Source organism: Canis lupus, chromosome 12 (genome assembly GCF_011100685.1).
Source record: "Canis lupus familiaris isolate Mischka breed German Shepherd chromosome 12, alternate assembly UU_Cfam_GSD_1.0, whole genome shotgun sequence".
Taxonomy (NCBI): Eukaryota; Metazoa; Chordata; class Mammalia; order Carnivora; family Canidae; genus Canis; species Canis lupus.
Window position 1 is genome coordinate 34758068 of NC_049233.1, and position 18444 is coordinate 34776511.

Below are 18444 nucleotides of genomic sequence, written 5' to 3' on the forward strand. Positions count from 1 at the left end.
ACCATAAAAACTTCCAACACCATAATTTTTAACATGACAGTACAACTTAATGTAGAAGACACTGTGATCATGATTATTTTCAATTACTTTAGAAATATTTTTCTTTATTTTTTCTGCAGAACAAAAGTCGAGTAAAATATATTTTAAAGCGGTTAGATTGGACTGACCAACTATTTAATCCAAAATTATTAAGTAATTTAAAAGTAATGCAAGGTACTTTTAATTTCACAAACATGTAACACATTTAAGAGTATATGTCACACAGCTTTCTCTTCTGCCCAAATTCTGCTATTGATACCTTTATTTCCTTCGCAGCTTCCTTAAAGCTCTGTTTGAATCATAGTGTAAGGCTGACTAATTAAGCACAAACTTCCAAGGAGCTTTCAGAATCTAGTATCTGCTGCTCTCAGATATCCTGGTCACATGTTGACAGCCCTTTGCTGCTTTTGTCCAGATAATAAAGCCAATAAGCCAAGTGAAATGGCAAAGAAGATGGCTTTTATTTTTTTTTAAACATTAGGACTAGTCTACTTTGGATAATAATAAACTCTTCTAGCTGGATGAGTCCTTAAAGACCATTCAGTTGTCCCTTCCTGCATACAAGGAAGTAAATATCCAGAGGAATTATCCTGTTTAAAGTATTCACACCTAATATATAAAAATTTCCAAATCTGGCCTGTTTAGTTCATTACTGCCTCTATTCTGTTTCAACAGGGTATTTGTGATTTCTGCATAAACAGAATCTTAAGATAGTTTAACAAAAGAATGAACTAAGATTCAAATTTTCATTGAACTGTTAATCACAAAAAAGTATTATTATAAACACAGAAATAGAAAACTGTGCTTCTGCTTTGTATTAAATTCACACACCTCATCTTTCCCACTTTATCCAGTAATTTCAAATAAGCATCGGTAGCTTATTAAATCTGTTTTTTATGAACATAAGCCAAGTTCTTAAGGGTGCATCTTTTTTTAACTTAAACTTATATTTATGTGTGTGTGTGTGTGTGTGTGTGTGTAGATATGTATCCACACAAGCACATTTTAAAAGAACAAAATTACACATAATAGATTTCAAACATCTTCCCAAATAAACTGTTTCTATTCACTTCTAGGTTAACAAGATTTATTTTCATCAAGAGTAAATTATGGAGCAAAGATTCTACACCTTGCCTTTTTGGGGTGCTTTTCCAGTCCTATTGTTCCATATATTATTTTGTTTTAGGAGTTACTAAATGTCCTGTTTTTTCCTGTCTTGTTCATTGGGCAAACAGGGGTAGATGGTCCCCCTCCCTAGATAGGAGACGACCTCCTAGTCCCAGGATTCAAATCCAGCATGCATCTCCGGAGAATGACAGGTACTAGCCAACTCCTCCTCACAGACAAGTGGCTTCGACAGGCTTATAGGTCACCAAGTGAAAGATAACCAAGAGAAATGTTGGTTATTATATGCTTCCTTTCAGGAGCCAGAATCAGATATGTTGCGATCAATAAATGCATCCACCGTTAATAAAGCACCTCAGTGTTTACTGAAATGAGGGTGGCATGCATATGGCATAGTTTAAACACAATAAAGTCAGATTCAGTGGAAGAGTTCTGTTTTAAATCAGCATTTATTTCAGTGTTTTGATTTTCTAGAAACATTTAAATATTGCTTTGATTTACACATGAGTAAATAAAAATTTTCAGGTGCTTAAAAATATGTTAAAATCTGTCACAGAGTCTTTCTTTGTTATTTGGTTAATGGTTTAATTTCTGTTGTCTTGTGTTTTTTTGTTGTTGTTTTTTTTTTACTACACAGACTTGTTAATAACGAAGTTTAGGTTTGTGGGAACATTAAAAATGTCTGATTTTGAAATAGAATAACTGGTTCTTACATATTATATGAATATGGTATTTTTAAACCAAATATTGTCAAGGGCTAGTGTCAGTCTACAAGGTAGGTCTTTGAAAATAGCATCAATCCTTTGAATGTACTTCATGCTGATATGTCAGAAATGCTGTGTTATCCTTCTCACAGGCATAGCTAACCCAGTTCTCCTGTTTACAGTGCTTCTTATATATAATTTTTGGCTTTAAATATATATTTCTAACTGATCTCAAGAAGTTATTGGATGTTTGAGGTGCTTCTAGTTTAAGGAGAAATTCAATCAACACATTGGTAATATTTATAAAGTAGATAAGTATATCTGATAGCTCAGAAACAGAACAACTAGTCATGCAAGTATACAAGAGGTTCCTGTGGTTCATTTCCAATATGTGTGGGTATAGATAGCAGAGTAATTGCAATCTTAGTTAAGAGTGATGTAATTTTCTTTCTGTGTCTGTAAATAGTCAAGATATCTTCAGGATTCCGATATGAAAGAAAAACTAAACGCTGTCACTCAGAAAAAATTAAGTCATTTTACCAATGTTGGAAAGGACCACAAACTGGTAGTTTATAAAGACTTTAAGAATATTTTATCATGTTTTAATCTTTAAGAAATTTATCTTTTAATATGATTTGTGTATTTGAAAATTAAAACTAATTCCTTCTGCTATTATCTGGTATCTAAGATAGAATTTCGGAGAGTAGAGAAGTTAGTCGAATCTGAAATCTAAAAATTATTGTAAATTTAAAGTATTTTCTATCCGAATATAAGGTACCATATAAATTAAATCAAAACTTAAATCCACATTGCTACTCATGCATTCAACAAATATTTATTGTACCCTGCTATGTTGCATTCTTATTATGGCTAGAGACATAGCAGTGTTTAAGAAAAGCAAGATTCCTGCCATCAAGGAACTTAGAATGTCCTTTTATAAAACACAACTCTGGAAAGCCTTTGAATCTATTACAAACAAATGAGTCAGTGTATTTCATCTCATGTAATGACTGTGTGAGTATAAGACAATTACATATCATGGTATTTATAATGAATATAAATGTAAGTTTATCAGGACACAAATTAAGCAAAATGGAAATCCAAATAATTCTTTCTTTCTTTCTTTCTTTCTTTCTTTCTTTCTTTCTTTCTTTCTTTCTTTCTTTCTTTCTTTCTTTCTTTCTTTCTTTCTTTCTTTCTTTCTTTCTTTCTTTCTTTCTTTCTTTCTTTCTTCTTTCTTTCTTTCTTTCTTTCTTTCTTTCTTTCTTTCTTTCTTTCTTTCTTTCTTTCTTTCTTTCTTTCTTTCTTTCTTTCTTCCAAATAATAGTTTCAGTTCTTAGACACATGAGGTTAAAATTAGTTAAAAATTAGTTGTCATTTAGTGACATATGAATTAATTATGTTATTCGGTGTAATAGAATGTATATATAATTTTATGGGTAAATTTTAGAAGCAGAAATGGTCCTTTTAGATAAGATCACTAAGGAAACTTTTACTAATACATAATTCTGAATATATATTTTATGTTTTTATTACAACTTATTTGTAAATAAGATCTATGTTAAACCAAAAGACACATTTTAAATGGCTTGACAACAGGATTTGTTACAATAGGGAACAGAAAGTTATTTACAGTAAACTTTTATTAAAATATAGGAATAATATATACCCATAGAAACAGCTGAATCAACAGATGCTAAGTTCATAAGTAGCCATGTCAATCACTTGACAAAACATAACACTTGCATTTTATCTCCTATCAGTTTTATTTACTTCAGTTTCTACCAATTTCTAAATGAAGTGAACCTATCATCACATTTGGAGATAGTGAATGCTCATAAGAATTGGGCATCATTTGACTTTTGCCCTAGGTTACTGGTAACTAGGAAAATATTCTAAAATCAATGACAATTTATATAATCAGCCTTTGGATGTCCTGTATCAGAGTCATATTTGATTATTTTGAAAATAACAGTAATACAGAAAATTTTGCTTAAGAAGGTTCTCTAGTAAGTTGGAAAGCATTTGATTGCCCACTTATTTCTTACAGCATAAATATACATGTGGTTACATGTGCACGTGCACTCACATGAAATTTTAATGTGCCATTTTCCCACAATTTAATTTCAGTTTTTTTTTTTTAAGATTTTATTTATTCATGAGAGACACACATACACAGGGAGAGAGAGGCAGAGACACAGGCAGAGGGAGAAGCAGGCTCCATGCGGGGAGCCCGACGTGGGACTGGATCCCTGGTCTCCAGGATCACGCCCTGGGCTGAAGGCGGCGCTAAACCGCTGGGCCCCCAGGGCTGCCATAATTTCAGTTTTAAACAATCTTGATGTCCTATCAGGTTGTATAATAGATTTATTTGTAATTAACATGGAAGTAGGTTTTTCTAGATCTAAGAGGATTTCCTAGAAGTTGTAGGATGTTTAGAACAATGATGAAGAAGAACTACATAAATTTGGAGACCCAGGGAATGATTTTGGCATTAAAATTATAGAGAAAATTTCCTTTCAGTTTTATTACTAAAAATGCAAAGATATCTTAAAAAATAATCATTCCAATAACAAAATACTTCTTTGTAAACGGTATTATTTTAATATATAAAAAGTAACTTCTATGAACTTGCTTGTACATAATTCTGTTTATGAATTTTTTTCTGTTTATGAATTTAATAAAAACCACATCTACTTGTAGCTTCAAAATAATAATTTTTATTTTGCAAGTTAGAAAAAAATGTATTTTAATATACCCCTGACACATCAAAGTTCTGAGTTTAGCACTCACAGTTGAATTAATCATTCTTAAATATGAAAGGCTAGTATAAATAATCATAATTGCTATTATCTAATTCTCCTTTATTCTTAGTATAAAAGCTTTTTCAGAAAAATTCAATGTATTCTTATTGGTACATTTTGAGATGTATTTTAACACTTCATTAGCTTCATTAGCTTGAAGTTACTAACTTTAATGAGTGATTGAGAATATTTTTGCATCCTTTAAAATACATGATAACTTTAAGGTGTGTGATTTAAATAAATACTAAAAATATTTGAGGAAATAACCCTGTTTTCGAGAACGTTATTATTGGCAACAAGCAAATTATTGGAACAAGTAAAGCATCCCACTGTGTTACAGATTAATTCCTGAGTCGCTAAAGTAGTTCTTATTTCTTTTGTAAATAATCCTGTTTGTATAGTTTCCCAGCATTTGTCAATTAGTAGCAGCTACTTGTCCATTAGAATCTCTGACCGAAAATGTCAAATGATTTTCTTTGATTCAAACTGAATGAATAGTCTTCCTCCATTAAAAATATTTCTGGAATAAAGAGATTACCTACTTTTTTACTTCCAGAGTTCATGGCAGTTGCCAGAGTGATGCAGAGTTAACATAGAACCATTTATAAATTCAGTACATTACTTAGCATTTTTATTTGCATGATAGCATCATTTGTTACTTGTGCTTTTCAAAAATGTTCTTTATTTGGATGAATGAAATATACTTATCCACTAAAATACTTAAGTCTGTTTAATAGCTATAGTCATGTACATAAATATCAATACTGTACAAAATGGTAAAAGCATCTTAATTGCATGCAGCCATCCTCACTGCATATGAACATTTCTTAGGTAGATTCTTATTCAAATATAATGTTTTCTTCCTAAATTTAAACAGAGCATACTATATTTTCATTTTATTATAAAATGGCTTTAAATAGGGGTACCTGGGTGGCACAGTTGGTTAAGCATCTAACTCTTGGTTTCAGCTCAGGTCATGATCTCAGGGTTGTGAGAGAAAGCCCTGCATTGGTCTCTCCCCTCAGTGCAGAATGTGCTTAAAATTCTCTCCCTCTCTCTCTTTGCCCCTCCCCACCAACTCAAGTGCTCAGGTGCATTCTCTCGCTTTCAAAAAAATAAATCTTCAAAAAAAAATAGCTTTAAGTAATACTAAAATTTTATTAACATATTCATTTTAGACCTTAATAGAATTGTAATATCTTCAGAAAAGCTGTATTTACCACAAAAAAAAGGAAAAAAATGTATTTACCAATGTCTTCAGGGAATTGCTCTAATTGAATTTAGTTACTGAAGAGGAAAGGAAAGTAGCACAGAAATAGATTTTACCAATTACTTGTCTTCATTAGTACATTTTATGAATCTTCACATTTAAATTAATAGAACAATAATTAAAATGGAGTTACAAGGAATTAGATTTAAATAAGAACACTCCCACTTCTGATTATTACTCTTTCTTTGATTTAATAATAAAATAATTGTTTTACCTACATTTGAATGTAGCTTTATAACTTTTAAAGAATTCCATTTGTGCCCTGGGAACTAAGAATCATAAGGCCAAAACCATACAACCATTAAGTTGTGAAGTGAAAAGAATGCTCAGTATTTCTGATTCATGCATGTTTAGAAACATTATTTATGAATAATAAAATGATAAAATATTTTAATGAACAAAACATGTTAAAACCTAACATAAGTAAGACATGATGGAAACACTACAACTGTTTTGTTCACTTCTCTCCAGGGCCCCCTCCAATAAACATCAATCATTCAAGTCACTGGAGGACAGATGGGCAGAGAACCTAAGGACATGAGAAAATGAAGGTGGTGTCCTCACCAACTAATTAAGGCCCCTCTTACCTTGCATAAGTCACTTAAACCTTATGGAACTCTGTTTCCTCATCTGTAAATTTAGGTAGTTGTAGGTAGACTAGATGAATTCTAGTGTCCCTTAAAACTAAAATTCTGTCTATGCTGCCTTGTTGCAACATGATAAGCATTTTTCGGGCCAATAATAATGACTGATACTTCATTATACATAAGGCTAATGAAATAGCTTTTTAAATGTATGATATTTTGTATTTTACTAAAGCCCAGAAAACAATAAAAAGTTATATTTCTAAATTTACTTGATTTTATGTAAAATGAATTTTATAACCCTAGTTTTTTATTTATTGTAGTTTTTTAGACTCTCAAATTACAGGATAATACTCAAAAAATTAATTTTTAAACCATTCATTCAGTTCAAACACTTATAAGCAGCTACTATGTGCTAGATGTTGATGTTATAGTGATAACTCAGATGCCATTCTTGATCATAAAAAACTTAGAGTAATGTAGGGTAGAATGTAGTTCATTTCACCATGATCCATTTTATAACCATATGATCAATAGTTTCAATAGTATAGTACATAAATGTAGGTTGATCTAATCTTTCCTATTCACGTTTCGCAATCCTCTCTTCTAAGAAATATCTGTGTTTAAAAATACTATATATTCATAGCAATAACAGGATTTGGAGTGGAAAAGATATTAGAATTTCCTATTCTGTTTCTTGCTTTATATTGAATTATTACAATTAAGTGTATATTATTTGAACTAAATTTGAAGATCCTTTTAAGTGGTTAAAAAGAATTATAAAGACCTGTCCTTTGTAGAAATCTTTAGATGAATCTTCAATAAAAGTAAGTTTCTATAGCATTTAGAGAAAAAAGGTCATTCTTAACAAGAGAGTTAAAATAGAAATTAAAAATTGGATGTATGAACCTCTGCATGAATTTTTGTCATCCAGTTATGGAGTACTGACTGAGGTTGACACTATTCTAGATGAATGAGTCTTCACTTTTAAGAAACAAACATATGCTATTATCTGTTTAAATAATACTTTTATAGCACTTACTGCTAGCTAGTTCTAAGTAATGCTGAAACTACTACAAATCCTTGTTCTGTGTAATGTCATAAAAACCGTAACACAAATGCTAAGTGATACTCAAAGAGTTAGAATTGGCAAACTTGTGATGTGATAATATTATCTCCACTTCACAGGTAAGAACAAGAAACACAGGCATGGAGTGGTTAGATAACTTGACTAAAATCACCCAGCTAGATAAAAACAGGTAGTTAAACCCAGACAGTCTGAGTCCAGAGTCTATGCTTTTAACTACTGTGTGCCAGCGTCATTTATGCCACAGATGAAGTATGTTCTCTGCTGTTCAGATTGTGGAGTCTCCTTTCACTTCATGGTTTCACATTTAATGACTTTATGAGTTAGAGAAACTTATTTAATCTCTAGATTAAATAAGATTATTTAGAGAAACTTATTTAAGCCTCAATCTTTTTGTTTAAAAAAGATATAAAAGAGTAGTATCCATCTCATTAGATTGGTAAGATAAGATGAATTAATGCGGATAAAGCAGTCAGGTGTACAGCAAGCTCTCGGTAAATGTTAGATATCATTGGTATCATCCTCATCATTGTCATCATTACTCTCATTATAGATTATTGTGATAATCTAGTATGTGAGTATATTATTAGGGATGAGAAGAGGAGGGAGAGTTGAAAGTTTTACAGGAGCAAAATCTCAGTTGAATCTAGAAAGATTAATAGAAATTAGCAGGGATAAAAACAGGTTCTAAAAGATGCCTTTAAACCTTTTCATTATGCAGTAGGAGAAAGTTTGTCAAAAGTCTATGGGATACTGCATATAAGTCACCAACCCCCACCCATCACCAAACTTGTCCTCTGACTCTTCCCTCTCAGCACTTTGCCTTCTGGTCTCCTTACTTTGTTTCAACATACCAAGGACACACCTGTCTTAGAGCCTATGCACTTGCCATTCATTTTCCTGAAATACATTTTCCATAGATATGTAGGTGGCTAACTCCCTGGACCTCACCTTATGTTGTCTATTCAATGAATCCTTCTTGAATTTACCCTATTTAAAATGGTGATCTAGATTTGCCCTCCAAACCCCACCCTCACGTACATTTCTGATCCTTCCTGCTCTCATGGACTTTTTGTTGTTAGCATTTATCACCTTCTATTACACTATATGATTTACTTCTTGAGAGGTTTTTGTTGTGGTGGTACACTGTCTCCTACAGATAAAATGTTAATTGCTTAAAGACAGAAGAATTTTTATTTTCATAGACATAAGCCAAACATCTAGAACAGTCTGACATAAATACACATTCAACAAATATTTGTTGAATGAATAAATGAGTGAAAACTTTTACGACAGTGAGTTTCATGTTACCTAAAACTCTGCTCTCATTCTGTTCTCACTCTGCTCAATATGAGAAAAGGAACATTTGTCCTACCAGTCCCTGAGCGTTCTTGGGACAAGGAATAAATTTCTCTTAATGGTATATTTTTATTTTGAGTTCAGATGCCTACTGAACTCCTGCTATGTATATACCTTCCTTCCCTTTGCTTTAGGGACAAGCTTTCCTTCCCAACAACCATCTCCAATCGATTTTACATGTGTGCCATGTACTTCTCTACTCTTCCACACTACAGTTCTCTCTCCTCATCACAGGATCAACAAAGTAAATTAGAATATCAGAGATACTCCTTTAGTATGAGGGATTATGTCTTCGTGCTTCCCTAGGCTTATACCACATTTTGTAGTTTCTTCCCTTCTTGAGCAAAGGTGCAACCCAAAGGCGTACATTAGAATCAACTTCATCCCTTCACTTTGCTGGATAGTACGTGACAGAAATGGGTTAGGAGCCAGACATACTTACATTTTTTTCCCAGCTCTACTTCTTACTGATTGAGTGGCTTTGTCCTGAGCCTGTTTCCTTATCTTTGAAATGAAGATGACCACGAAAGGATTGTCATGAAGGTTAATACATCAGTGCCTCCCTCAGGACCTGGCATAGAGTTATCATTTTATATATCCCCTTTCCAACAATTCAAGGAAAGTGGCAGGTGAGAGATGTTTCTCTCCTCTGGTTCAACCCTTTTTTCATTTCTCAGAAGTGAGATGTCATACTAACAGAAGACCCGAGAACACCCAACTGAAAGCCTAAATTGGAAAGGCAACACAGGGTGAGCCCAGTTTTGGGCAACAGCAAAAGAGATGGGGAGAGAGGAACAGCCCCAGAAGTCTGTATTCCCTGTGAAGGTGGACTTTATCCTTTGATATGTTATTACTAGTGAGCTTGATAGCAGGGCTTGGCATATATATGACACAAAGATTATCTGGCATTAGTAAGTAATGACAGATAGTTTTCTCTTCATTGTTGGAAAGAAGGGATATCAGGAAAGAAAAATAAGGATAAACTGTAAAGAATCAACTATTGAGATAAAAATATACAATTATCAAGGTAAAAATGCATATTACTTTTTATGGTTTCCCTGGGATTCTTTTTAAGGTCTTAGTTTCTTGACCATAATATATTATATTTATTTCAAATATATGGTAGCTGAGATACATTTTAGGTCAAATAGGCATATATAAGCTGCTACTTAGGGAGGTAGGCTCTCTATATAAACATTTCTTTGGGAAAAGACATTTCAAGTTCCAAATGTTCAGTGTACATATGTGCTTCTGGAACACAGAATATATTGAGAACTTTATTCTTTGGTTTGTGATATGTGGTTAGCTTTTTAAAGTGCTACATGGTTACAAAAGCATGTTTGTGATAACTTTGGAAATAATTTTAATATTTGATTTAAAATGATTATGTGAATCATATTTCACTCTAGTATTTTTCTTCTCTTCATATTTTGTGGAGGAAGAACAACAAACAAAAAATCTTTGTAGCACCCTGTTCAACTTGTAAATGTAGAGGGCACTTCACCCCTTTGTAGTCTTTCAGCACCTAAACCATTACTGTCATCACATCCATCATCACTACATTGCTCCACTGGACTTGTTTACTCATTAAGAAAGGCAAAGTTGCTCGGCAGGGGTTCCTACTAAATCATTACTGCAGACAAACCTGTCTAGACTAAGAGAATCTCAATTTCTTGTATCTCCTGTTGGGCAACTTGTGTCTTCCACTTAGCACCAGTTCTGATTTTTATTTATTATTGTTTTTTTTTAATTTTAAAAAGCACCAACTGACAAAATCATTTAAGTAAGATAGTTGTCATTTCTCATGTCTATTGCTTTGATCATTGTATGATATTACTGTAGCTTTATTCATCATATATTTTGTATTTCTTTAACATTTCATTCCACAGGCACTCCAGAAAGTCTGACAGATCTAGCATCCAAAAACAGACTAGGAAAGGCACTGCCTCTGATGCAGAAAGGTAGGCTTGGTGTTGTGCTGTGTGGCCATCTTCTATTTCAACTGATAAATTCAAGGGTGCCTTCACTTATTTTATATGATCAGTTCATAAGCACAGATTGTGATGTTTAAAGACATTCATGTAAATAGATCTCCTATATGGGAATAGCCTTAAAAAACAAGAGAAGGGTAATTTGAAGGTGGCCCTTAAATTTTAGGGTTTAAGAAAAATCTCTTTCTCTTAGTGATCATGCTGATGACTAAAGGGGACCAATACTGTACTCATTACTATTTACATATTAGGACATTTTAATATTTTGTTTCAGAGATTATTTAAATATTATCAATGAATGTAATACTTGGAATATGCAAATATTTTGAGTGTTATTTATCTGAATGATGTCATCTCTTTAAAAAATCTCTTTTCTGCAAATTGATCCAAGATTTTTCTACTTGTCTATAAAAGATATTTGTTGAGTTAATGTAAAAATTAATGGAATTATTGACTTACTTTGCAAGTTATCCAACTTTACCAATTTTTTTTTTTACTATTTTTAGGTGTAAGATATTAACACATTATTTTACATAGCTGTAAAAAACACCTAATGTCTCATTAACATATTCTTGATTCATCCAAAAATTATTGAGAACATGTAGGGGGACGCAGATGTGAATGAAAGAATGCATTAAAGTGTTACATCTATTACTATAAAGGTATGCACAAGGTATAGGGAAAACAAAAAGAGTAGAGTACAGAAAGGAAATATCTCATAAAAGGTGTCACTTGAGGGACACCTGGGTGGCTCAGTAGTTACAGCGTCTGCCTTTAACTCAGGGCATGATCCTGGAGTCCCAGGACCAAGTCCCACATTGGGCTCCCTGTGTGGAGCCTGCCTCTCCCTCTGCTTATGTCTCTGCCTCTCTCTCTCTCTCTCTCTCCCATGAATAAATAAATAAAATCTTTTTTTAAAAAAGGTGTCACTTGAGTGAAATCTAGATATTTAAAAGTAGATGTGTAAAAAAAAAAAAAGTAGATGTGTAGAAAATATTCCATGAAAAAAATATTCCATGAAAATGAAAAAAATATGAGTAAACACTGAGGCTTAAAATTTCCTCTTGATCTGGGGGGATCTATGCCCGTTTTGAGAGGGAGAATCCTTTCAGGAGATGGGAGAGAGTTGAAAATAAAACTGCAGAAATCTCTAGATGTTATGTTACACATGACCTTGTGGACTGTTTAACAAAATTTCAACTTCTGCTTTATTCATCCATGAGCCATTGGTGAGCTGGACACATAAGAGGCTAATCATTGGCTTTGAGTTCAAAAATTATAGATCACTATAACAACAGTTTGTAAGATGAATTAAAAGATTAAAAGGCAAATGCAAGATTCCAGCTAGGCTGTCACAATAGATTTGATTGAGATAAACTCTGGACAATGCAGTTATTCATTTAAAGGATATCTGCCAAGCAATGTGCTAGTAAGTTCAAGGAATAAAATAGTGAACAGCAAAAAGGAAACCTCCCAGGAGATACTACCTCTGAACTGAGATCAGAAAAATTAGTAGTTAAAAAAAAAAGAAAAAGAAAAATTAGTAGCTATTAGTTATATCAAGGGGTGTGGGTAAAGGGAAAATGAAATTTATTCCTAGCTAATAGTTATGGGGATATCGATTATTTAAGGATTCTAATTCCTTTAGATTTAGAGATTTAGGATTTAGAGGATTCAAAAAGTGTTGAGTAGAGATTCAATTTTACAGAGATCTAGGCTTTGAGAAAGAAAATGAAAGATAGAGAGATAGATATCCTGTGATGAAACAATACTGATTATGTTTCCATTTACATATTCTTTAATGCCAACTCAGTTAACTACAGTTTCTTTACTAGTAAAATGACTTAAGTTCCTTAGACAAGTTTTTAATCTTCAAGCACCATTTACTGCTCCCCTGCCTCACAGACATAATTTCAATTATTTTGATATGATTAAGATTTTTCCTCAAAGTCTTAATCTTTTTACCCCATTCAGGCTTTAGTTCATTTAACAATTACTAATTGAGTATAAATGAGAAAGTCTTTTTGATAATAGGATACTGTTTTATAAAATGTTGGATGATTCTAGAATCAACTCATGGTGCTTAACTACAAATGAGTGGTATCTGGGCATTTCCCTCTACAACACTGAAATTATCTGTAAATAAACACATATCCTCCTTCCCTCCAAAAAGAATAGCAAGAATTTCATTGATTCCCAGTCTCCCGTGTTTGCTGCTTAAGTTTCATATTCATATTACTCTTGCTTTATTTACTTTGCTAATAGATTTTAATATAGAAAATTCAAACCTTTTAAGGGTGTATATTTGTTCGATTATAATTAAAGCTCTCCACTGATTTTTAGAGAATAAATTATATGCTTGGTTTTTAAGTGGATTGTTGAATAACTAGTTACAAAAGAAGAATTGGCCTGATTTTCTAGGTTTGTGTTAACTCTCATTACCTTGAGTTAACACCTAACTTCAGGTGAATTGAAGTCACAGTATGAATCCTTTGGACATCAATGCTTAGTCTTTGGGAAGTTAACAACGTACCCAAAGGATTCATACCATACAGTCACAACTTGGCTTCTGGCAAAATATGCTATTTAATGGTCATCATTTTGAAGGCCCTTTGTTGGCCTTAACAAATTTGGTCTTATGGGGAATAGCGTTGTAAGAAAATATTTTGAAAGATATGAACAGTTACAGACAGAAGACAAGCAGAACTCATTTCTGACTTTTGTGCCTAGCATTTAAAGCAGTGCTTCAGATTTTCTTGGGAAGCTCCTTAGTAAAAGTCTGACTTTTCACTCTCATATGAATTCAGTGTATGATATCTAGCAGCATTTTTCCTTTCTATTCTAGCGACTTTTATTTTTGTGGAACCCATACTCTGCATCCTACCTAGGGGATGTTTTGTCAAGATTAGTATTTAGAATTAACCAATTTGAAAAGGAAAGCTTCCCAACATATATGCATTTTATGTTTTTCTGGTACTTTTGGAAAGAGAATGTGTAGGCCTGCAATGGCCGTTATAAGAGGAACCATATTGAACAGCTGACCTTAAATAGTACAGGTGTGTCCATCCTTTATTTAATAAGCCATAAAAAAGATATATTTTTAAGCTGCAGTAGAAGAAATTCACTGCAAGATCATTGCAACAATAGATATGTCTGACTAACCTCAGATTTTGGTGAGATATGTGTTTTTACTTAAGTTCAAGTCAAAACACTAGTCTTAGATGAAGAGAGTAGGCATAGATTGGACTCTGGTAAATATTTAGATACACGTTTGGAGATGGTAAACTAGCTTCAGACATACTTAAGTTTGAATTAGAATTTTGCTCTATTAGCTTTATTTTTTGTTTAAAAATTATGGGATATTTATAGATCTGTATAATGGAGTAGGTATTCATTAAATGCCATTTCCCATACATTTTGTTCCTACAAGCTCTAAGGAGACCATTCTGTTAAAACTTGTCAAACAGTTTGATATTTGGATATATATTTATATTTTGTTTTATAAGACTAACAGTATATCCAAGGATTTGCCATTTTTCATCTTGTGATATGGAAACAAATTCTATCTCAATAGGCGACACAGGGAGCAAGTGTTGGTGGTCAGTAGATCTGTGTGGATCCTACCTTTACCGCACATTAGCTGTCATTTTACAAGTCACTCTATGATCTTCAGTTTTTCTGTCTATAAAATAGAAATAATGATACTTCTCCAGAGTTGCTATGAGAATATCAAAAAGAAGAACATATATGTGTATACATGTGTCCTTATACACACATACATTTAGTGCCTGGCTCCAGATGGATGCTCAGTAAAGAATAGTTGTTACTGTCATTTTACTTATCCCTCATGCACTCCCTGTTCCATTCTCTGGTATGGTTGTTCCTAATCTCTTCCATTCTTGCATCCGTATGTTCTTAGCACATTACATTCCATTGAAAACATCAAGGCTGAACAGCCTGGATTATCAACATTTCATCCCTGTACCTCAGAATTTCTTGATTGATTTGCCTTTCCTCTAGTCTAAATGAACTGTACTTGGTTCCATTATCTCTCATCTCCAGAACCTTGCCCTTCTCTCTTAAAGTTCTGCGTATTCACTCTCCTCAGTTTTCCTTCCTGGAATTCAGACTTAATGCCACACTCCTCTCTCTTCCTCAGGCAAAGTGGTTATTGATGCCACCCCTTTGGTCTGTGCTTTCATACTTATAGTTTGGCTGGCAGTAGGGACTGTTTTGTTATTAAGGGATTTTTTTAGTTCGTGTCAAAGAAAAAACAGATCTGGTGCTAAATGAGGAACCTTAAACACACTATACAAGCTGTTCCCAGATACTCCTGTAGCTTTGGAGATGGAAACACTAAGTCATGTAATCTTAATCTGGATTAATACTCACCTAGAAAGCCATTTATTTGTCTCTGTAGTTACTTTTTATATCTTTGCCAGTTTGGTGCCATACAAGGTCTACCTAAATTGTTCATATTTCAAGTTACCATTTAAATAGTCCTTTTAGTGCCTATGAATTGCATTAAAGAATGAAGATAGATTTAAGTGAAATTGAAATGAAATTTCTCAATACTAGGGTGAAAACTACTATTCACTTTTCAGACCACACTAAAAAAGTATTGTGAATAAGGATTGCTTGAAGTTTGTACTCATGATAATGGCTTTTAAAGAGTAATAGATAAAAACTCATTCTTTACTACTGAAAAAGACTTGATCATGCCCTCCTTTCCATATAAATTAATTCTATAGAGTTGAAGTATGTGAAAAGTCAATTTAGAATGAATAGACAGTGTTAGTATGTATTGTCAGTTCTTTTCTCCTTTAATTTATAAATTGAGACAACAGTCCAGGTTTCAGGATTAGCATTAAAGTCTGATAAAGCATCAATCCATAGGTCAAGAAGATAAAAATGTACATTTATTACCATTCTAAGTTGTCCCTTTTTCCCATTTTATTGTTCTGAAATAGATACCTTGAATTAAAATCATAACAGCTATGAAAGTCATTTTATTTAAAAGAAAAATTGTCAATCTGAATACAAGGTGAATAAAATAGTCAATAATTAATAAACTTCCAATGATTAATATGTATTCTTTACTCTCACATTTCAAATCACTTGATAAGTGGATTTACAACCTTGTTTCAAAAGGGATGAAATGTTATTTCTTTGCTTCTGTCACTGTAAAAAAAAGATCAATTCTGGGTATTTTAAACATGCATTTTATTTAAATACATATTGGAAATGATTTTTTAAAAGACAAAATCATGTATCTGTTTCAAACAAGATACACATCAGTTTTTAATTCTTCATTCATAAATTGGCTTCATAATGATTTTGAACCCTATATTAAGATAACTGTCAATATATGGACAGTATCTTTTCAGACTTTTTTTTAGTCTTAGAAGATGTTATTATCCATACATTAGTCATTTGTATTTAGTCAGTTCAATAATGAAACATACTCCATCTTATTGTATCATTATAATTTGTTGGTCTGCTTCTCTTAACCTTAGAAGACATCTTCCTTTTGCAGCCTACATGGAATAAACTTCCTATTGCAGATTATAATGATTAACATTGTAAAAATATACACAGAGTCCTACAGTGCACTATTTCTTCTCGAAGGCAAGTGCTTGAAGTATCCCTGTGTTTGCTATTCTAATCATATTTATTCATTCAATCAAGGTATCTTTTTTGAGTTCTTGCTTTCTGTACAGCTGTATTCTAGGCACTAGAGATGCAACTCAGTAAAAAAGAGACAGAAGTCTCTGCCCTTGTGCAACTTTACAAGAGGTTTATTATATTGGAGGAATCTGGATTAGCCCTCTGAAAACCACGTGGCATGTACATTTGCAATAACTTGTCAGTTTCTTTTGAATTCCATTTCAGTGATCGCATGATGATGAGTTTCTTCTGGTTTTTAAAGTCACTGCCTTGTAAGAGTAACCAGGTTTTCCTTGGACAAATGTGTTGGTATCAAACTTAATGTGAACCTGCTGACTGAAGATCTTTTTTGGCCCTAATGTTTTAGGGTTCTCCCACCATGCCTTTCTAGAAGGGGATACGCAGCCCTAAGAGCGACTGATCAGCCAGTCCTTAGGGGAAAACATCCCGCTCGCTCAAGGTCGAGTGAGCACTCTAGTGTCAGAGCACTGTGTTCTACCCACCACCTTGCCCCTGGAGGGTCGGCGCCACCTTCTCCGCTTCTGACAAGGTCGCTATTCAGTGTCCAGCCCAGCATTCATGTTCTGCCTCCGGGTGTTGGTGTGGTGTTGTACTTTTCTGAGCACTTGATGCTTTCACTCATTATGACACCATAATTTTTAACCCTTTCTTTGTGGCACTTAAACCTATTCCACATCCTCTATAGTTGCATCTATCTTCACTGTGCTGATAGTAGTCTATAGTTCCTGCCAATTAGCTACCATTGAAAATTAAATTTGGCTGTGTTATGTCCTTCCATCTGTTTGTGGCATATTCATATATATATATATACATATATTTTAATTATGTGAAACTCTTTATGAAAAATTACCTGGAAAATTAAATGTGTATTTGCTTTAAAAAGTATAAGAGAAATTTCTTTTATAAAAATCTTTTGTATGTTTTCGGTAAAATCTTAGAGTGTTTGAAAGTTTTTTAGTTAAAAAAAAAAAAAGTGAATGCCAGCAGATGGAGGTCAGATTACTCCTGTGCAGTAGTAATGTATCTGCACACTTCTCAAATTTATATTTGTAACTTCAGTCCTTGGACCAGTATATTTTATAGCATGTACCCAAGGTTATTTTTTTTTAAATATCCGTCAAGGTTTTCCTATTTAAAAATAAAGAACAAGTGAATGGTAATTTATAAAAGTCTACAGCCAGAAGTATTCTTATCACTTATAAGTAATTCTATATATAAATATTGACTTAATAGTAGCAATTTAGGCAACAGCCTTTCTTGACTAATTTATCCACATGGTTAGGATTCAGAGGCTGTAAGTAGATATATTTGGTTCAGCACCACCAAAAATGGATAACTTAATGGAAAGCCACAACTTCATAGAAAGTTATTTCAAAGTGAGTCTGATTGTACTCAATTCAGGAATTCATTATGCAGAACTATTTGTGACAGACATTACCTTGTCTCTTTTAGCTCCTTTTTATAGTATTTCTTTTACTCATATCATCAAAAGCATTTGATTTTGTTTCCAAAGGCTGAGTTAGGAGGTTTATGTCTATTTTAATAGTAACAGGAAGAAGGGAAAGGTACTTGTCAGGCCCTTCTTGGAGTTTCATCATTTCATTCCCCCCTTTGTTTTGTGCCCACAGAATGCACAGACAAGCAAGTCCAACCCATCCTCCTCCTTCAGACACATCCTTCAGCAGTCGGAGGGGACGACAGCTCCCACAGGTGCCAGTGAGAAGCAGCAGTATAGAACAAGGTATCCAATAAAGAGAGATCATTTTCCAAAAACCTTGGATTTGAGAATCACC

The 18444-nt window shown here is 33.1% G+C and overlaps 1 protein-coding gene and 1 long non-coding RNA gene across 53 annotated transcripts in view; one reads left to right on the plus strand and one right to left on the minus strand.

The window, feature by feature from the left end:
* RIMS1 (regulating synaptic membrane exocytosis 1) overlaps nt 1–18444 on the plus strand; it is a 477431-nt gene that overhangs the window by 349129 nt on the left and 109858 nt on the right. For 13 of the 50 annotated variants that reach the window (XM_038554462.1, XM_038554466.1, XM_038554493.1 and 10 more), the window contains 4 exons: nt 1275–1358; nt 10862–10933; nt 16998–17180; nt 18280–18392. In XM_038554462.1, the coding sequence (XP_038410390.1) occupies nt 1275–1358; nt 10862–10933; nt 16998–17180; nt 18280–18392 (452 nt within the window). The remainder of the gene's footprint in view (nt 1–1274; nt 1359–10861; nt 10934–16997; nt 17181–18279; nt 18393–18444) is intronic. The other 37 variants (XM_038554483.1, XM_038554484.1, XM_038554487.1 and 34 more) reach the window with 6 other exon arrangements.
* The window catches only part of LOC111098312, a 178132-nt gene that overhangs the window by 4821 nt on the left and 154867 nt on the right, over nt 1–18444 (minus strand). The gene's annotated exons all lie outside the window — the stretch shown is intronic.